Below are 22633 nucleotides of genomic sequence, written 5' to 3'. Positions count from 1 at the left end.
CCTTCTGTGCCACTGGGTGGGAAGCCAATGGAGCGCGTGCACGCGAATATTCCGTTCAAAAGCGATCAATATATGATCATGTTGTTGATTTACCATAGCAGTGATTAATCATAATTTACATCAGCTCTGATTCTGAAGTAGGCCTCATGTTATCTAATGTCGAGTATTCATTTCTAGCTGTATGCAAAATGATCTTAGTTTTTTCTTGTGCGTGGTTTATTTTCATAGTTTTAACTTTTATTTTTCTTCAGCTGTTTATAACCACAGAAAGTGAAGTGAGTGTGTGTGTGTGTGTGTGTGTGTGTGTGTAACAGCGAGCTCTTGCGGTTTCTCCATCACATCACAGTTTAAATCCCCGTCATTAATGAATCTGAGCTCAAAGTTCATTAAAATACAGCTCAAATAGTTTATAGTTACATTTAAATAAATCCAATAATAATCCAATAACCACAAGGGAAATAGCTAGTCCGTCAAAACGGTTTTGAGTTTAATTGATCTAATTTAGTGTCTCTGGGAAATAGACAGTGATTTATGACGCAGAATATTATTCTGAATATCAGAGGTTTTTTATGTCTGTTTGTTAATGAGAGATTTTTGGACTCATTCATGTTTTTAGATTTGTGAGTAAAAGTTTACACTTTAAATTAAACATTAAATTAAACCCTTAGGGTAAGGTGAGCCACCAGAATTGGCATAGGCCCAGTGTGGCATGTTATTACTAGTGTTATTATTTTTAAATGTAATAATTATTGTAATTAATGGGGTTATTCTTCAGTATTTCCATTAGATTTACATTTCAGACATCTTTGCTTTCACTAAAACTTACAGGTTAATTGAGTGAAATCATAATAAATTTGCATTCATAGGGTTGCTGTGACATATCTTCAATTAAATATTAGTAATTAAATACGTAAATATTCATATGCCTGCGTAAATCATAGAATAATTTTCAGTTTTGAATTTTCATCTCATAATTATCACTTAGTATATCATAATCAGTGTTGGGTATAATGCATTAATTATTTACTGTAATTTAATTACATTTCCCTTGAAAAAGTAAAGTAAGGGATTACTGTTACTTTTTTCTGTAATTTAATTAGTTATGTAATTGCATTATCTACTGTAATTCTATATAGCCTGCTGTAATTCAATAGTGGATTTAACATCAAAATCTAACGTCTAATGTTAAAAGGTATGTTTTTAATGTAAGCTTCTCCCTTTAAATACTTTGGTCAGTTCAAGAATAATTTAGGCAATATTATTTATCTGAAAGAATTAAAAGCAGTTTCGTGTCGAGGTTGACATGGGATTTAAAACGTAATTAGTAGCTAATAAAAAGTAATGTAACGGTTGAAGATGTCATTAGTGGCTATTAATTAATTGTATTTTTGTTGAGTAACTTAAGTTAGAATAAGAGTAAGAATTAAGTGACCAAAACATTTTTTTTTTTTGGAGGAAATGGGCTTCCATGGATAAATACAGATTAATTTGAGCATTATTGTTGTTTATACATCCCCGGTTTAACGTGACATTAGTGTTTGTTTGAGCGCGGAACTATGAGCGAACTCTGGCGGAAGCACGTGCATAATAATAAAACGGCAACCGGAAGTGTGTCTCCTGGAATGTGTTCCGTGTATTCGCAGTGAAGATGGAGTGTGTGAATAAAGCGGGGCATCTGATGAGTCTCGCGGCTCTGCAACAGTATGATCCCTATATAGTCAAACTGCTGGATGTCACCGGGCAGGTCGCGCTCTATACTTTCAACTCCAAAGCAAACGAATGGGTGAGATTTCTAAACGTGTTGCCTTATAATCAGCGCGTGCGTCATTTAGCCTGCAGTGGCTAATGCTAACAACATCGTCACAAGCCCAGAGTCTCCATTATGGTGTCTAATGCATGTTTATATTCATCCAGAAAGAACACACGACGGAGTTATCTAGCAGCGTGTGGGTTTGCTGGAACAGCAGTGTTATGAATTAGCATTCAACACCCAGATAAACAGATTAATGATCAGTTTATACGAGAAAGTTAAATTAGTATCACCTTCTGTCTGTCAATAAAGTTCTGCAAATACAATTGAGGAAATCTATGCAAGACATTTACACCACATAAGAAACAAACTCATAATTATGAGATAAAAGTCTGACCTGTCATAATTTTAATTTTCTATCTCTTATGCCATACATCTGACTGTTTTTGTCAATCATGACTTAGTATGTTATAATATCGACTTTTTAAATCAATCATGACTTAGTATGTTATAATATCGACTTTTTAAATCAATCATGACTTAGTATGTTATAATTATGACTTAGTATGTGTTAATTTCGACTTTTTAATCATAATCATAACTTGGTATGTTTTGATTTTGTTTTTCATTATCATGAATTAGTATGGTAAATTTCGACTTTTAAATCAATCGTGACTTAGTATGTTTACATTTTGATGGTTTATGTCATAATCATGACTTGGTATGTTATTATTTAGATTTTTTAAAATCATAATTTTGACTTTAAAATCTCAACTTTTTACTCAATGATGGTTTAGTATGTTATCATTTTGATGGTTTATGTCATAATCATGACGTAGTATATTAGAATTATGACTTCGTATGTTAGAATTTCGACTTTTTAATCATAATCATGACTTATATTATTATTTTGATTTTTTTAAAATCATAATTATGCCTAAAATCTCAACTTTCTAATCAGTCATGACTTAGTATGTTAGAATTTTGACTTTTTAATCATAATCATGACTTAGTATGTTATTATTTTGACTTTTTAAAATCATAATTTTGACTTTAAAATCTCAACTTTTTAATCAATCATGTCTTAGTATGTTAGAATTTTGATGGTTATTGTCATAATCATGACTTAGTATGTTATAATATAGACTTATTAAATCAATCATGACTTAGTATGTTATAATTATACTGTTTATGTCAGTCATGACTTAGTATATTAGAATTTCGACGTTTTAATCATCATGACTCGGTATGTTATTTTCATTTTGTTTTCATAATCATGACTTAAGTACGGTAAAATTTCGACTTTTAAATCAATCGTGACTTAGTATGTTTAAATTTTGATGGTTTATGTCATAATCATGACTTAGTATATTAGAATTATGACTTAGTATGTTTTAATTTTTTCGACTTTTTAATTATAATCATGACATAGTATGTTATTATTTAGATTTTTTTAAATCATAATTATGACTTTAAAATCTCAACTTTTTACTCAATGATGGTTTAGTATGTTATCATTTTGATGGTTTATGTCATAATCATGCCGTAGTATATTAGAATTATGACTTCGTATGTTAGAATTTTGACTTTTTAATCATAATCATGACTTATGTTATTATTTAGATTTTTTTAAATCATAATTATGCCTAAAATCTCAACTTTCTAATCAATCATGACTTAGTATGTTAGAATTTTGATGGTTTATGTCATAATCATGACTTAGTATATTAGAATTATGACTCAGTATGTTAGAATTTGCTTTTTAGTTTCATTATATTTTATTTTGTCTGTCATTATTGAGGCTTAGTATGTCATAATTATGATTTTTCGTAATGCCATAATGCAGTTGTGTCCTTGTTTGGTAAGAGGTCTCCCGAAGTCGTCATGTTCTGTGGTTAGCGTGCGTCCACTAGCAGATCTGCCGCTCGGCTCTCTGTGTTAGCACTGAACATGAGATCTGTCTGAACACTAACTCCTCTCTCTCACTCCAGGAGAAGACTGAGATTGAAGGCACATTATTTGTGTACGCCAGGTGAGCGTCGACTGACAGGAACTGAAGGTTGTTCTGTTAGTCACACATTCGTCTGTAGTTCAGTCTGAACGTGTGTGTGTGTGTTTCTCCGCAGGTCGGCGTCTCCCCATCATGGCTTCACGATCATGAACCGTCTGAGCACAGAGAACTTAGTGGAGCCCATCAATAAAGACTTGGAGTTCCAGCTCCAGGACCCTTTCCTGCTGTACAGGAACGGCAACCGTAAGTGCAGGATCACTGTGTTCATCCGTGCAGACCAGCCAGCGTTAACCCTATAAAGCCTGCCGTATCATATGTGAATTACTAATAGGGGTGTAACGATACATTGATATGGATCGATGCATCAATATAACGTCTAACGATAGGATGCATCGATTCCACTCTTAAAATATCGATATACACCTTTATTTTGACACTCTCCACATTCTCATGTAACATCCTTCCGCCAAAGCGCACATTTTCGTTTACTCACCAACCATACTGTCTTTATAACGTTAATCTCCTCATCTGAAAAAGACGCCTGACAAGACTGACTAAACCCTAAACAAGTTTTTTTCACAAAAGCCGGTATTGTCCGCTGTCAAGGCATCACGAGTTCATGTTTTACAGCAGAAACAGACAAGCAGTCGCACCCTTGTTGGTGAACACAACACGATAAGTCCGTTTCAGCGACCCAGCGCGCAGTATTCAGGTCAGATGTCATTTTGAAAAGACGCGCTGGCTAAGAGGAGTTTCGTCAAAGCTGACTAAAAGTGATCGAGGATGGATAATTTTAATGAACTCATGATATCTTCTTCAGGGCGTAAAGGGAAAATAAAACCTGAAACATTTTCACGGACCCTTACTAAAGCAGCTCGTTTAGTGGTGAGGGAAAAGCTCTCTGTACTGCGTGTACGCAAAGTCCTTTTAGGCAAGTCGTGCCACTCGGCCGCCATCTTGGCAACGCCTCCGGGCAGCTATTTCGGACTAACAAGACCAGGCTCCTATCTAATTGAATGGGCAGAGAGTCAGAACTGCACTTTCACTGGTCACCGGGACATAAAAACTGCATGTATAGAAACAGCAGTAAAATATGATAAAAATCGCTGAAAAAGTTTGATGACTTTGCCCCAAAATAAGGTTTAAAATGCCTTTTCCCCCACAGGTTATACTTTTACTACGCATGCGCAAGGGTTCACGTTCACGACACCAAACTTCATTTACGTCTCTATCCAGAATGCCGATGTTGTGCCAAGCACTTAAACAATAATATTTAAATGTCTGAAACCTAAAATAAACATTATGTGGTTAAAAACACTGAACAGTTGTGATATAGCCTATGACAAGCGCTGAGCGCGTCCGTCTTTGGCTCAGCGCCAGCCACAGCGCGAAAGCACAGGTTGAATATGGCAGTTATGTCACGTCACTGTACATTCGCTCCTTAGTGGTCAGCTGCTGACTGTTAAAAGCAGATGATTGGCTTTCCAGCGGGAGGGGCGGGACATGTGCATACAACCGCCATCTTTGCCGTTACGGGTTTTCCTTATATAGTTGTATTGAGGATTGAGGAAGTGGCATGTCTCTTATATAAATTGTCTCTGGTGTACGTTATCACAACAACAAAGTTTGTTAGGCGTCTATGTCAGCTGAGGAGATTAACATTATGAAGATTAACCGAGTGTTGTATTATTTATCATAGCAATTACTTGGTTTTGTTTGACTCAGAAAGATGAAATGTGAATGTATCTGCTCTGCTAAAAAAAAAAAAAAAAAAACTTTTAACATATTAAAGCATACTTTCAATTAACTTTAATTTGGTTATTTACCTGTATTTTTTAAGTTATTATTATTATTATTATTATTAATCAAAACAACCCAGCTGCAGTTTGATTGATATTACTTGGAATGCACAATAATAATAAAAAACATGATTTATGAAAATGAACAAGAACGGAGTACTTGCAAATGACCACTTCTGTTATAAATGTCCCAATTGGGAGCAATTTTCAAAGAGTTTAATTAAACGTTCATGTTATATATTTTGGTTGCATTTGTGAGTTAATAAAAACGTAACTGGTTGTGTGAACATAATATCTAAATATCGATTAATCGATCGATATAGCCCTGAATCGAATCGTATCGAATCGTTGAATTTTTTGAGGTATCGGCGAATATCGTATCGCTGGCTGAGAGAATCGATATCGTATCGTATCGTGATGAACTGTCCGATTTACACCCCTAATTACTAAAGCCTCGTGTGGATCAACATGATGCTGATAAACCTGTCGCACTCAATATATCTGATTTTTTTTATCTAGTAAAAGTCTTTGGCAAAAGCAACTTTGGTTTTACTTGATTTTCCAGCATTTTTTAGAAAAATAATTCATATTAAATATGATCATCAGGCTTTTATTTAATAAAAAAACGCATATGCAAGATTTTTTTTTTTTTTTTTTTAGGAAAGTTCAATAAAATTTCCCAAAAAATAGATATTTCTCAGTATTTACAGGGTTAAAATGTTGTTGTTTTTTGAACAAAGAATGAAACAAACATTAAATCTGCATATTAATGAAACATGATTAAACAGTCTTTTAATATGATTGTACAAACGTCCTCCTTTAGCTCGTGCTTCACGTTTACTTCATTTTTGTCAAGTGAATATAAGAGTAATATTGATATTGTTAGTAATATTTCAAGATGAACACTCACTGGACTGGAGCAACTTTGGTTTTACTTGATTTTCCAGCATTTATTAGAAAAATAATTCGTATTAAATATGATCATCAGGCTTTTGAGGAAGGTTTATTTGTTCATCTCTCAATCATCATTGCATTATCTGTTTTGATCATAAAACTAAGCATTTAAATATCATCTTACAAAGACATTATTGGCAGATATGGAGAGACGACTGATGTTTATATGTGTTTTATGTCAGTATCTCTTATAAAGATCTCATTGATTCTTATAAATATCAGCATCTGCAGCGTTTCTGCTCAATCTGAGCCTCTAAATAAAACTGAGCTGGTTTTACTACATATTCTCACTATTTCATACAATATTATGAGCCAAAAAGCCTGTAATTATGATATTTAATTTAAAAAAAACGCATATGCAAACTTTTTTTTTTTTTTTAGGAAAGTTCAATAAAATTTCCAAAAAAATAGATTTTTCTCAGTATTTACAGGGTTAAAATGTTGTTGTTGTTTTTTTAACAAAGAATGAAACAAACATTAAATCTGCATATTACTGAAACATGATTTCTGAATATTTAACTTAAACTTTCATGTCAGTGTCAACCTTGTTTACACTTAACTCTAAAGTTTCATGTTCCAGTCAGCTTTATTTCTATTGCACAGATTGTTTCAAAGCAGCTTCACATTGATAACAGGCGAATTATTAATTAATCTAGAATGGCAATTATGCATTTCAGCTGAAGTCAGTTCAGCGTTAATTCAGTTCCGTTGTAAAGATCATCAATTATTAAATTAGTGCATTTATTTATTTATAAATAAATATATATTTTATATTTTTATTATTTATAAATAAATATATTTTAAAATAAAAAATATTATTTATTTATTAGTATATTAATCTATAGTGCAGTTCTGCAAAGATTGATGTCGTCGTCCGGCTCAGTTCTCATGCAACATGTCCGTACAGTCAGATCACTGATATTGTTGAATATTAAGTGAAGAATATTCATTAATTTCATGATTGCTATTAATATCGTCGCAAAATCTCAGCTATATTATCGCACAGCTCTGTACATACAGTTGGATTTATAGTGTATAATGTAATACTTTGCATACAAACTACACTCAATGTAAAGCAATATATGCTGTACAACTAATCCTAACTACTTAAATGTAACTGTATTATCACCCAGCTCTAATTTAATATCTAATCAATGCAACTGTAAGGCATGAAGATATTACAGATATTAACATCATGATTTTCTGTAAAGCTGCTTTGAAATGTGAACTTGTTTTACTAAATCAAACATGTTATTATTATCCTCCAGTGTGTCCAGCCAGGCTTACACTGATTAGCTGATAGAGATTTGACTAGGAGTGTAACGAGACCCTCATGTCACGATACTGAACTCACGATATGATATTATAGCGATACTCCAAGACACATGATAAAAGGTTTACAAAAGATGTACTATTGATTTAAAATGCAATATTTGGTATTACTGTGTGTAAATGAATAGGCTTGGACTTGCTGCTGGAAACCCAAAGCACAGGACAATAGAGACACCAGAATAACAATATTCATGATTCTGAAGCTGAAAATACTGAATTATTTTAGATGAATATGATTGCACTCTGACTAGATATATTTAAAATAATGTAGGCCACTTTTTACTGGTAACATCAGACATTTGGCATTATCAGGACACAAATATTCCCACATATCATTATTATACATTATATTCAACATTATATAATATAGTAGTTTAATGTAGTACTGACACTAAAACTCTGAAAACTTGAAAAAAAATGTTTTTATTTTGGGTGAAATATCCACAATACACATTGTTGCATTTTTTTTATTGCGATATACTGACATGATGTATATTGTTGCAATACCGCTATATTTGACTGTATATTTGTGTATTAAATTCTGCGTAACCGTCCATGTATTTGCAACACAAGCCCACTTTCCCTGTGTTTAAATGTCTGTTTCTCTCCTTCATTTCTGTGTGTGTGTGTGTGTGTGTGTGTGTGTGTCAGTGGGCATCTACAGTATCTGGTTCTACGATAAGGCCGATTGCCAGCGGATCGCACAGCTCATGCTACAGTGAGTATCTCTCATCATAAATCAGCAGAACTCGCCCTGAAACCTGCGAGTGAGCAGAGTAATGTGTGTGTGTGTGTGTGTGTGTGTGTAGGATCGTGAAGCAGGAGGCGTTTCGAGCGCAGTGTGTGTCTCCCGACAGAGGCTCGAGTGGCAGGACCAACGGCCTGGTTCAGTCCAAACCCACAGATATCCTGGAGCTGCTCAGCAAGGCCAAAGAGGAGTACCACAGGGTATGAGCACGGCCACTGTTGCTCACTTCACAGCATCCTGACCGTCTTAAATCTCAGTCATCACGTTTGTGTCCTCAAGACTGCTCATAACTTTTTAACTCGCACTTTATAACAAATCTAGGGCCCTATAATTTCCGCGATCACGGAATCGCGGACGGAATCGCGGAATTGGCAAATTAACGCGGAATCTAGTGTCAACGCGGAATTTCGCGGAATTTTACATATTTGGAATAAAATTCTGTTTTTGTGTGGGAGAAAAACATATGTCTGAGGAAAATCGCATATTACTTAAAGAACGAGCAGAGAGAGGCCCGGTCGCGCGCGCGTCTTCAAACTGTCTTGCTCTCTCTCTCACTCCCTCGCGCTTATTAATCTAAATCAATTGAGAATTGACACAATGGTAAAAGATCGGAAGAACGAAGTTTCACGTGGAGCATTCGGATATTTTTTTCCTGAATTACCGCTGGGTGTGAATTGTGCAAAAAAAAATCTTTTTTACCTTGCCTTCTTCTCTGAAAAGCATTCCGCCCATTCAGCTGACATAAAAACACTTTCAATAAACTAAACAAAACCTATCCAATGATGAAATGTTTTCTGTGTTGACAAATCTTGTGCGATGTCCTAACTGCCGGGATAATCACACAACGCGTAAGTCTGCTAATGATACGTCCGATTCGCGAACTAATGACTCCTTTGAACCGATTCACTTTAATGAATGGTTAAAACAACTGATCTGTCCAACACTGAATCGGTTCGGTGTATAATAAAATCGGTAACACTTTACAAGAAGGTTCCATTTATTAAACTCTAGTTAACTAGATCAGTTAACATTAACTATTAATAAACTGCACTTCTACAGCATTTATTAATCTTTATTAATGTTAATTTCACCATTTAGTAGCCTACATTATTTAAATGAAAAGTTGTATTTGTTAACATTAGTTAGCTTAATGCACTGTGTGAAGTAACAATAAAAATACAGGGTTAGGGTTAACTAAGATTAACAAAGATTAATAAATACAGCAACAAATGTATTGCTCGTGGTTCATGTTAGTTAGCCTAATACATTCACTAATGTAAACAAACCAAACCACATTTAACATCTCTTAAAATTAGAATTTTGTTTGTTACCTCAATACATTTATTTTATTTGTGTACATTTTAATCATTAACATTAAAAACACTCTTTTTACGACTAAAATAACAGTAAAGGGTAAAAAAAAACTTAATTCCCAAAAATTAAAACGGAAAAAACGGAATTTGCAAAAATTAAAACGGAAAAAACGGAATTTGGGAAAAAATAAAACGGAATTTGGGAAAAAATAAAACGGATTTTATAGGGCCCTACAAATCCTTCCCTCACGTGTAGAGATGCACCGATTACAATTTTCTAGGCCGATTCCGATTTCCGATTTTTCATTGAGTTTGACCTGCCGATACCGATTTTAGCCTATTCCGATTAAAAAAATTTCGAACCACTTTACAGCACACACAAATATTTATTTTCGATCTTTTCTTTAACCCTTTCACGCGTAAGTTTAAAATATTCTAACTGACACTCCCACCCCCAGAGTGAGTTTTTTCATTCGAGGCGAACGTTCCCTTTAATGTTTCCATGGCGACGCGTCACGCGATACACCGCAGCCACAATAATACTGTATGACAGATGTGTCGCTTTTATTCCGCTTTTCCTTTTTTATTCAAAATATTCACAAACTTGCTTACCATGTCATCAATCAGCCTATCTGTTATTCCGATTCTCAAATACGTGTAAGTGAGTGTGTTTGGTCGTTTAAAAACCTTTATACATAATCTTGATCTATAACATGAGATGGGCGCCGCAATGTTGTCCTGTCAGTCGGATTTACAGCACGTGAATTCATCAGTTTCTCCCGAAATAAATGCAAGAAAGTGGCCGGTGAACTGAGAAGAATAGAGTAAACTTTATAGTTAAGTTACTTTCACTATGTTTGTCTGATATGAATAACACATGTCGGCAAATTATATTTGAATAGATTGTTATTGCTGCTTCCACAGACATCAGTGTGTATTTTACAAACTCCAAATGTATTGTTTTACTCGTGCTTATGTGTATTTAAATATCTGAAACCTAAAATAATCATTATGAGGTTGAAAACACTGCTTAGTTGTGATATATGACAGCGCTGAACGCGTCCGACTCTGGCTCAGCGCCAACCAACGCGCGAGAGCACAGTTTGAATCTGGCAGTATTGCGACGTCACTGAACATCTAAATGTGGCACCGTAACATTACTCAGGGCAGGAGCACATAAATAAAAATACCATATATGAGACCATACCGCTCAAAAGGTTAATCATGCTGCGCCCGAGTGCATTTGACCGGCATAAAATCGGCATATGTCAGACTGACCGGCCGGTCGCCGGTCATGGCCGATCACGTGAAAATCGGCCAATTCCGGTCACGAGCCGATCAATCGGTGCATCTCTACTCACGTGACCCGAAGCCCTAAAAGTATCCTTTTATTTATTTTTTCAGAAAACTCATTTCATTTTGATATTTTTTTCGTTATTTTATTTTTTCATTTACCTTTTAAATTACTAGATTTTATCAATAAATAATAAATAAATAACAATTAAACACATTTCAACTTAAATTCAAAGTAACTCATTATTTCATGCATTTTCCTTGTAAATTTAGTTCAAAATATCTCACACATCTCTGGTGTTTCTGCCGACCTCTTGTGGAAAAATTATAATATACGATGATATTTCATAACTCTTGCCACTAGATGGCCTTATAGCTCTATATGGAGCAAATGAGCTGTTCCTCTGTCCTAAAGTCAAATCTAACCACTTGATATCTGTGAGAATCATTTTGAATGATTGATTTTTATTTTTTTTTAAAAGGAGAAATAATAAGCCATTGCCCCTGTAATATGACCCCCATTCATTTTAATGGGAATTCCTGTGTGTGTGTTCTGTTCTATAGTCTATACTAATGTAGTCTAGACAGTAAACATTTATGTGTGCATTCCAAGTTCAATTGTATATTGTGATAAATATCATTATCATAGAAAATATTCGGTCATATCATATAGCGATGCGGCGATAACCGATATATTGGCCGATAAATCTAAATCCAAATTTTTATATAATTTTTGAGAGCCTGATTACAAACAGAAGTCTCACCAGTAAAGCCACGTCTCAAACACACACTTATAATGTTCTCATGATAATTTTATGTAGCCGATATGACAGACTTGTATCACTTTACTGTATTTTCCTTTTTTCTCCCAATCATATTCCAAGCAATTCATAATCATTATGTTGAACGGTGCGCATCTGAAGGAAATAATACATTATTGATCAGCTTTAATATATCGAACAAATTTATTTATCAGGCCGATAACGATAACATTAAAAATGAACCGATATCGACCGATACCGATGTATGTTGTGCATCTCTAATATCATATATAATATAGTTCAAACCGATTATCATCTTATGTTTACTCCGAGAGATTGTCCATCATCAGACTGAAGGAAATGTGTAGATAAATAAAGTGACTAATAACGTGTGTGTGTGTGTGTGTGTGTGTGTGTTTCTAGAGTCAGTCGACAGAGAGAGAGGTCGAGGTGAACTGTGAGTCTGTGCCGTCACAGGAGAAGAGAGACGACACCACAGCAGCTCAGCAGGAGAAGGTCTTTAACATTAACATTAATAAATGCTGAACAATTAATGTTCATTCTTAGCTCATATTAGCTAAGGTAGTTAACTAATAAACCTTATTGTAAAATATCACCAGAATTTCTGACAAATATTAAATTGAAGAATCTATGTAAATGTTATTATTACTGTTGTTACTATTGGTAGACATGTCTGATTTTGTATATTGATTGTTATTTAAGAAAAATTGTTACATTTATTGTAAACAATATATTGAAATCCTGTTGATTGGCATGAATAATAGCCTTGGCTGCTGATATGGCGTTAAAATCCTAATAAATCTAACCGCGTCTCTCTCTGTTCCTCCTCCACAGTCGAGTCACTCAGTGGTGAAGCAGATCACAGTGGAAGAGCTGTTCGGCAGCTCCTTCCCCAAAGACCCGTCCCAGTCCCAGTCTCCAGCGTACGGCCCTCCTCTCCTGTCCTGTGACCCGGGCGGCCCGGCGCTGGTCTCTCTGTTCCAGACCCGAGACTCGAGGACGAGTGCTTCACACACGCAGGAGAGCGGGGGGGCGTCGGGGCGGCGAGGTTCGGCTGGTCCTCTAACTCCTGCGTATATGAGTCCTCTCACAGAGGCTCATGGGATAGCGGCTCCCCTGCCAGGGTTCAGGCCCGGCCCGCTCGTCACGCCACAGAGCTTCAGAGAGACCGGCTGCAAAGCTACAGGGTCTTTTACAGGAAAGAGTCCAGCGCCGGCTCAGGGGAACACGCTCAGCAACGCGTTCATGGTAGGTCACTCTTCTTTTTTTACTTTTTAAGCAGAAATAGCAGATGCAGTTATTTAAAGGGGTCATGACATGGTTTTTGTTTTATTATGTTCCCTTAGGTGCAATTATAGTATTACTATAGTTAGTTTTTTGGACAAAATTTGAGTGATTTATGACCTTTTCCCAGCCTGTTTCTCATCCTCTGCTTCAGACAGCCTGTTTTGGGGGTGTTTCCCCTTTAAGAGCTCAGTGTTAACTGATTGGCTAACGTCATTGGCTAAAAGTAGTTTAAAGGTCCCGTTCTTCGTGATCCCATGTTTCAAACTTTAGTTAGTGTGTAATGTTGTTGTTAGAGTATAAATAATATCTGTAAAATTATAAAGCTCAAAGTTCAATGCCAAGCGAGATATTTTATTTAACAGAAGACGCCTACAGTGAATGGCCGGTTTGGACTACATCCCTCTACTTCCTTCTTTAATGACGTCACTAGAACCGTTTCTGGACTAACCTTCGCCCACAGAAATACACAAAAAAGGAATACACGTTTGTCGTCGAGACGCTGTTATTTTCATCCCGAGTCAAATCACCTTTGTTTTGACCCGCCCTGATCGAGTTCACAGCCATAGATGAGAATGTCTCCTCGTTGTAGGTGTTGTGTGGCTGGATGTATTAATCCACATAGCTCTCTCTATTTACTCCCGAAATCTGAGGCAGCCGCTGAAGACGAGGTGGAATTATTTTGTTTTTAAAGAAAATGCTCCCTCAACTCTACCGAAATTCGTTTATGTGCTTGCGCACTTCTTATAACTTACTGTGTTTACTCAGCTCTTACGGTGATTTTCTGAAGTAAAACTGACGCTTCATCTTTTGTGTGATGTACAATAAACTTTATTAAACTCATCAGTATATGTTTGATCATCATTCGGACCTGGTCCGAAACAGCAGACTTGTAGGCTATTAATAATGGATAGGCTACATACAAGCAGATGACAAATACGTTATAATAACCGTAATTAAACTACTAAACTATACCTGTTTCATACAGCACTCTGACTCTGTAGGCATTATTGTCCGACTCGAAATGAACGCCGTTACTGAGAGTTTCTGATATTATCATCATTCCGTGAGGTGAAATTGTCCTGAGAGACTGAGCGCGAGCTCATGAAGCTCCGCCCCCTGTGTCGTCCAGCAGCAGCTCATTTGCATTTAAAGGGCACACACTAAAACAGCGTGTTTTTCTGAGCCCCAAAAAATGACAAATTAAACATTCTGTAAAAAATTATGTTTTGGGTATTTTGAGCTAAAACTTCACATACACACTCTGGGGACATCAGAGACTTATTTTACATCTTGTGAAAAGGGGCATAATACGGGACCTTTAAGATGAAATACATTACTTAGTGTTTGCAGCGTCGTTGTTGACGGGGAGTAACGGGTATAATGGGGAGGACGTCTTAAGCTATGAAACTGGCAGGAAGTTTTAATGGTACAAAGACCTCTTATATACCAAAGGATCAAGGCAAATTTGATTTCTCAGGTCATGACCCCTTTAAAGGGATACTTCACCGATTAGCATTAAGCTTTGTATCAGTTGAAACCCGGTAGTATTTTCGAGTGAAAACTTCCCTCCCTCTTGTTCCCCTGAGATGAGAGATTTCTGTATTGTGTGTCTGGAAAAAAACCTCAGATGACGCAAAAATGGTCATTTATGTCATCAGAGGCTTTTTTGTCCAGAGGCGAGAGACTCCAGCCAGTAGGAGGAGCTGTCCCGCGGCGTCTAAAACGCCGTCTTTTCAGTATCGAGTCACTAGTAGCCTAGCTGTATCATTTCTCCCAATACTGCCCTCTGTAACCGGGAGGCGTGGCTTGGGAGTGTCCTCGTAGGGCAGCGAAGCAAGTGCATTCTGGGAGTTGTTGTCTTTCATCCACATGAGCCAAAAATACATTTTCTGGCTTTTCTCAGTCTAGACGGCACCAACTTCTAAAATAATTTCACATAAATGACCCAATTTAAATACACATTCATCTTTCCAGCGGTGAAATATCCCTTTATAGATGCTCTCTATTTTCAAAGTTTGCGTTCTCGAGCCATCAAACGCCGCTGTCGTGCAAATGAACGGCCAGAACACATTAAAAGTTTTCTGTGTTCAGTTCAAATCTTTGCAGTGGAAGTGAATCAATCAAAAACTAACTTTAGCTGGACAGTAACTTTATTCTAGAGCAGCTGTAAAGCCTAAACAATCTCTGTGTTACTGTAATCTCCTGTTATCACTGTAAAGCTGCTGTGAAATGATCTATATTGTTAAAGTGCTGTATAAATGAAGCTGACTTGACTCTCTAGAGCTGCATTATTATTCGTTACAAAATGGCGATCTGGATTCAAACACCCATGCGAACTAATTCCTGAATTACAGCGATTCTGTCTCTTAAACCTTTGAGAAGTCCGATCACAGTGAAACCAGAGAGAGAGAGGGTGTCATGTATACGTATGAAACAACTTCAGTCTTTTCAACCACACTGTATCATAACTTCTGTCCTACAATCATTCAAATGATCATTATTTTGACTTTATTTTGCATTCTGGCCTAAATGGGCTTGCATATTAAAAAAAGTTATTTCTTATAAGATAGTTTTAACAAAAAGTACTGTTCATTAAAGGGGTCATGACCTGCATTTTAAAAACAATTTATAATATTCTCTGAGGTCCACTTAGCCTGACGTCGTCATACTCAGATTTCTAGTCATCAAATATCTTCTATAACAGACGCGATGGCAGAATCTACACATCTCAATTTTTGTTGTAAACGAATTCAACCTAAGCGCTCGTTGGTGACGTGGATGATTACGTTACTGTTGATCATCTGTCCATTGTCGTATAAAGCCCGCCCTGACAAACACATTTCTACATTAAAAATATCTTAATTTGGAAGTAATGAGCTATTTTCCATCCTGCTCTTTCACCCTCTGTTTTGATGGGCATGTCAGTGTCTCATCACTTGTTGTGTATCAGTATATTGGATCTGTGCATTAGCTCTTAAAGTGACAGCAGCCTAATAAACCTGAGGCTGTCGGCTGTTAATCAAAGAACAAAACACAAAAAGAAAATCAATCGCTGCTCTTGTAACTTTTTCTGTACTAATTGCGTACATTTAAAAAGTTTTGTTAAAAAAAAAAAATGGATTGTACATAAAATGCATTTTATTTTAATTTGATTACTCAGGATACCTTCAAAGCCGCTGCTAAACATAAGGATAACTGAGGTCCATCACATATGCAGATTTTATTTTTCTTCTCACTAACATTCAGATATTAAAATTTAATAAAATGCCAACGATAAAAATACCATAGAGACCATAGAGACCGCCATCAGGTCAGACTACCGGTTATGAGAACATAGTAACTTATCAATAACAGACATTTATTGCTTATAAGTTTGGTTTAACTGGATTATTAAGCGAGGTTCAATATATCCTCCTGGGACCCAAGAATAGACTTTTGTCCACTGTAGTGGACATTATATTTTAGTGAATTTCTCTGACATCATACATGTCACATGACACAACCTGGGTGTCCTGTACAGAGCACATTCAGGACTTTTCAGAGACACCAAATGTTTGGAGGTTTCACCATTAAAACAACTTCTCCTTGGTCTTTAAAAATGTCTGACATTAATTTACTGATCAAATGTAGCATTCTTATGGAAATATGATAATATATTGTAATTATAATTTAAATTGGACTACTTTTCAAATTGTATTTCATAAAACAACATCTCAGGAAAATGTTAAGGGGTTTCAAATAAAAAAATTACTTTGTTCCAGAACAGGGTGTTGATTTCATACGTGTTCACTGTAGAGGACATCAGGACTTACATCATTTTTATCAGGCATATTGGGAGACACAACAAGTGAATATGGAAATAAATTATTCCTATGAAATATTAGATATTATTACTCCAATTAATGCCAATTATTACTCCAATTATTACTCTTCTTTTTTCATTAAATGTTGCTCCAAGAACACATTAATGTGCAAATTAAAGACAGTGTATAGATAAGAATAAGCATTGAATGGGAATATTAATTTGTGGCCATTATACCCACATATTGCATAAAGTAAACTGGTGTATCAATTCATTCCGTTATTTCTTTCATAACATAGTTGAGAATAATCTTTATACAAATTTTGGTTGAAAAAATCCTGAAACCCCAAAATTTATTGGTGATTGAAAAAAAAAAAAAAATCCCATTGTTTTTGCCTATACATATAATTTCATGTCATTTTATTTTTTAAACAACTGAGTCCTGGCGTCCACTACAGAGGACATAGCATAACATATGAATACAATATTATTTTTCAAAAATGTTTTTTTACCATTTGTTTATTGTGATCTAAACAGTGTGATGACATGGAAAAAAACTAAATTCACAAAACTTTTTTTTTCTGGGTCTCAGGAGGATATAAAATATATTAGTATTATTTTACATAATATTTTAGCAGTTTTGCATCATATTAAGTTTGTATTTCACTGTGCATTTTTATTCATTTTGACGTACAGCAATGGCAAATGCAGGAAAAATATCAAATTAATCAAAACAAGCCGGTAACAATAAAAGGCTGTCGACAGGAAGTTCTCATAATGAATAACAAACTAAATAAAGCTTTGAAATGTGTCTTGTTTTTGCACAAGCTTGTCTAATCTGAACGGTCTCTTCCTCTCTTTGGCACAGAGTAAAGAGGTGAAAGCTTTCACACCGTCCCCGGCTCTGGTCAAACCCGTTCCAGTAAGTTCACTCCTGACAACACTGACAGGATTGGATATATATAGTTTGGTGGCAGTATGTTGACATGACTAATGTGATGCCTGTGATTGTGAACAGTGGTTTGTTGTTGTAACCTCTGGCTAGGGCTGGGTTTCGAGGCCGATATTTTTTAGGTTAATCTAGTCAACGTCTGTGAGCCAGTAAGCATGCAGAATGATTGGCTGTGGCGAGACATCAAGGAAAAACACTAGTTTACGCCCAGAGTCGTGGCTCATGTGAGGCTGTAGTGTGTAAGCGTCCCAACCCCTATAGATGGAAAAGATCAGAAGTGTGGCTACATTTCACAAGGCTTGTTGCCTACAGCGCAAGAGCCAATATTTGCGACAAGTTAATTACTGCCAAGACCGGCAACACGACAAATCTGATGAAGCACTTGACAGTGCAAGGAATAAACTTAAGAGCAGAAAGTTGCTCTGCAAAAAGAACTGGAGCGCGTCACAATGAACCGAAACTCTGCGTTTAGGCTATTCGCCTCATAGATAAGAGAAACAGGCATATAGAGAGCTTGAAATGTCTACTTTTAAATGAACCAATTCCAATCCAAAACAAATACTGGTAACACTTAATTTTACAGTGTCCTTGTTACATATGTTACATGTACTTACCGTAGTAATAACAGTAAATGATGCATAATTACATGCAACTAACCCTCAAATCCTAACCCTATAGTTAGTACATGTAGTTGCTTAATATTACTCAGTACTTAAATATATAATTACACTGTAACAATGACATCTTCAAATAAAGTGTAACCCAAATACTCTGATTATGTAATCCAAATTAAAGTTGCATTTCTCTATAGACGCGCACTCACTTCACTGCCGAGACGACGAGTCGACAGCAGCAACTTCATCTTTGCAGCTAACACTCAGAAAACACTAGTTCATTAATAAACAATTAAAATGTTTCCTTGCTATTTATCCCCGACACATTCATAATCATTAGGCTCATTTGCCAGTGCTTTGCTGCAAGCTTTATGTGTGCGCTTATATCTCGCCAGTCTGTAAAAAATGTCATCAAACTGAAAAAATAAAACCAATGTTTTTTTACGTAATGCAATCGTTAAAAAGTACTTCATAAATTTGGCATCGAAAAAAGTATCGTTTAGTAACCGGTATCGGTATCAAAAAAATCTTAACGATACCCAGCCCTATCTCTGACACGCGGTCGCTCATTAAGAATATTTATCAAAGTCCTAATTCACTAACATTAGAGCGAGGTTAAAGGCTCTGATTGACGTGAAATCGAAGACCCAATCAGGCCAAAACAAAGTTCGTTTAGAGTTCGAAACCGCTTCAAACTGCCATTGGTCCGTAGTGATGACATCAGAGGTGGGTGTGGCTCTGAGGCTCCGCCTTTGACGTGAAAATCTGCTCTGGTTCATTTTTCTCTCTCTCTCTTTCTCTCTGTCTCTTTTTTCTCTTTCTCTTTTTTTCTCTCTTTTTTCCTCTTTCTCACTTTTTTCTCTTTTTTTCTCTTTTTCTCTCTTTTTTCCTCTTTTTCTCTTTTTTCTCACTCTTTTCTGTTTTTTCTCTTTTTCTCTCTCTTTTTTCCTCTTTTTCTCTTTTCTCACTCTTTTCTGTTTTCTCTTTTTCTCTCTCTTTTTTCCTCTTTTTCTCTTTTCTCACTCTTTTCTGTTTTCTCTTTTTCTCTCTTTTTTCCTCTTTTTCTCTTTTCTCACTCTTTTCTGTTCTCTTTTTCTCTCTCTTTTTTCCTCTTTTTCTCTTTTTTCTTACTCTTTTCTGTTTTTTCTCTTTTTCTCTCTCTTTTTTCCTCTTTCTCTTTTTTCTCACTCTTTTCTGTTTTCTCTTTTTCTCTCTCTTTTTCTCTCTCTTTTTTTGAAACCTTTATTTATTGTTTTAAACAACATTTTTAAAATGTTTTAATGAGTGTTTTTCAAAGAAAACATTTGTTTGTGTTTTCAGCTATTCCCAGAGCCGCAAGTATCAATGTCGAGTGTTTAATTTTATATTTGGTCATGCAAAAATGTCCATTTACATGACAAGAAATGTAATTCTGTAAAATCTAGAATCTTAATAGATTTTAATTATTACAAAGCAATGCCATTGAATGACCTCATGAAGTTTCAATTAATTTGGTGTTGTAAAGGTGTATGGTGTGAAATCGTTAATGATGAATAATTTTTTCATATTTAAGATAAAGTTTGGTAGGGTTTTTTATTGATTGATGCTTGATTCAAAAGTTAATTGTATGGGTTGTTTTGTAGTAAAGGTGTTTTAGAAATCTCTCTCTCTGTCGTAAAAAAATACGTTTTAGTCACATAACATGGAAACGCCGTCATTTCGTAGTAGTTTTTTATCGACATTTAGAAAATATTGCAAAAGTTTTGCGCAAATCTGTAATGTAAATGTGGCTAATGAGACCATGTTTTTTGTGATCCTCTCTCTCTCTCTCTCTCTCTCTCTCTCTCTCTCTCTCCTTCATGTGAAGGCGGGGCCAGTCGTCCAGGGGGAGGAGTCTTCACTTCTACTGTCTCCTAGTGTATTTCAGCACTTCATCACCAAGACACCAGATCCACCCAAGAACCCTGCGTCCCCGACGCCCCCCCCCACAGACCTCCCCTCGGCCCAGTACAGCCGCCACCAGCTGCAGGACACACTCATACATCTCATCAAGGTACACACTCACACACTTCTCACCACCACTGCAAATGCAGACATTATATTGTTTATATAGTTTGTTTGTTTTCTAAAATCACTTTCATAATTTAGAATTTAAGTTGTTTATTTATACAGTTATACTTTTTATATATACATATATAAGGATTGGTTCAAGTTTATGCACAAAAGTGCGTGCAACAGATGTAATGGCATTTTACTGACACAAAATACAGACAAATAAAAGTCAAGTCACATTTATTTATATAGAGCTTTTTACAATACAGATTGTTTTAGCAGTTTTTCAGAGATAACAGGAAAATAGTGCAACAAAGTTTATTTCCAGGACAAAATAGCGTCATATTCCAGCTTAAGTAAGTTCAGTGATGTTCATTTTTGTTGTGAAAAAGTTATTAATTTAGTTCATGTGTGTATATGTCATTGTCCAAGCTCAGTCCATTTCTTATATAATGGTGTCAATGCATGCAGATCAATATTATTGTTGAATATTAAATTAAATGTCCCCAACTAAGCAAGCCAATGGCAACTAAGATGCCAGAAACACAATGCCTGGTTGTCTGCATGCTGCGAGAAAGGGAAATAGTCTTTGAATCTTCCGTACGAACGTTCAATCCTTTGTGACGAGAATAAACCTTTATCTGAGCGTAATGATCCACCAATCTGACGTGAAGTTAGTGAACCAATCCTTCAAAATAAAGGTACTGCAACTTTAGATTTCTTTTTTAGATTTTAGAAAGCAAACAAATTTTATATAAACAATATAATGGCAGCATCTACAGTCAGTGCAAGTTGTGTGTGTAGCTTCACAGTCTTCACTTGCTTGTGTTCATTTGTTTGCAGAATGACGCACATTTCCTCAGTGCGATCCACGAGGCGTACGTACAGAGCATCTCTAAAGGCCTCAACAACATCAAGTTATAGCCAGTCTCAAACATCATGAGCCGTCTCGGATTCAGTGTGAAGCTTGACTGCACACACACACACACACACACACACACAGATTCTTAATAACCCATCGACTGCTGGAATCCTGATTTATCCCCATCTGCCGATCAGCACAGTTATCTCCCGGGACTTGTGCAATAAGAAGCATTGGAAAATTGCCTTTCATTTACGACGTATGGATATGACGCAGTATCCCAGTCTCAGTGGTGTTTTACTGTTAAACCAGTATGTGTGATAAGCCCTGAGTGTTATATTGAAATTCCCAGCAGATTTGGATTTGAGAAGGATGTGCACTCATTCCCTATTTTCTTATAAACTCACTTGTTTAATTTGGGCCTAAAAATGACAAGTGCATAAATCAAAGATTAGTGGAGCCATGTATTGCTTTTTTAAATTGCGGACCGTAATATGAGATATTAAGTGGTTTATTTAAAGTCAGATGTGTCAAATCAACATTTGTGTGTTGTCGGCTAGTTGAAGACGTCATTCTGATGATCGTTTCTGTATCAACAGCAGAAGAAATACAGCAGATCATTCAACAGGTGCATTTAATTTCATCAGTAAAAGTAGAATGAAATTGTTCCTGCACACTAACTAGTTCATGGTTTGTTTGTTTGTTTGACAGGAATTGTATTATTTTTTTAATATGCACTAGGCTTGTTGTGTTTACACTGAAAACATAGGAATTTCATTAACATTTTTTTTTTGTACAGTTTGCTTTTGATTATCGTAGCACATTTTAAAACCTCCGCACAAATGAAAGTTGATTCAGTATTTCAGCAAGTCTTTACTCACATCACACGCAATGAACTCTCAGACGCATCAGGATTCTGTTACAGTGGTTTGTCTTTTGAGTTGATGTGCAAATAAACTATTGCCATAATTTAGGTCATTGTTTGTATTGTATTACAGTTTGCCCTCTCATAAGCTTATGGGTCGCTTTTATTTAAAGACTAATTTTGAGAGCTGTGATGTATTGATGCGAGTACAAGCTTTTCCGTTACCAGATAAAACAAT

The 22633-nt window shown here is 35.7% G+C and overlaps 1 protein-coding gene across 4 annotated transcripts; it reads left to right on the top strand.

Annotated features, from left to right (window-relative positions):
• Window positions 1-1604: 1604 nt before the first annotated feature.
• Window positions 1605-22499, top strand: dcp1a (decapping mRNA 1A). 4 transcript variants are annotated; one of them, XM_079896277.1, is made up of 10 exons: window positions 1605-1783; window positions 3742-3782; window positions 3877-4004; window positions 8498-8564; window positions 8656-8794; window positions 12385-12477; window positions 12817-13230; window positions 17940-17993; window positions 20484-20669; window positions 21512-22499. In XM_079896277.1, exons 1-10 carry the CDS (start codon window positions 1649-1651, stop codon window positions 21590-21592), a joined length of 1338 nt encoding a protein of 445 aa, XP_079752403.1. In that variant the 5' UTR covers window positions 1605-1648; the 3' UTR covers window positions 21593-22499. The 4 variants fall into 4 exon arrangements, with proteins under 4 accessions (XP_079752403.1, XP_079752404.1, XP_079752405.1 ...); XM_079896278.1 differs by lacking the exon at window positions 17940-17993; XM_079896279.1 differs by lacking the exon at window positions 3742-3782 and having other exon boundaries at window positions 1611-1783.
• The last annotated feature ends 134 nt before the right edge of the window (window positions 22500-22633 follow it).

The sequence above is a fragment of the Squalius cephalus genome (assembly GCF_949319135.1).
Source record: "Squalius cephalus genome assembly, chromosome: 16".
Classification (NCBI taxonomy): Eukaryota; Metazoa; Chordata; class Actinopteri; order Cypriniformes; family Leuciscidae; genus Squalius; species Squalius cephalus.
This window is presented reverse-complemented; position numbering and strand designations above follow the sequence as displayed.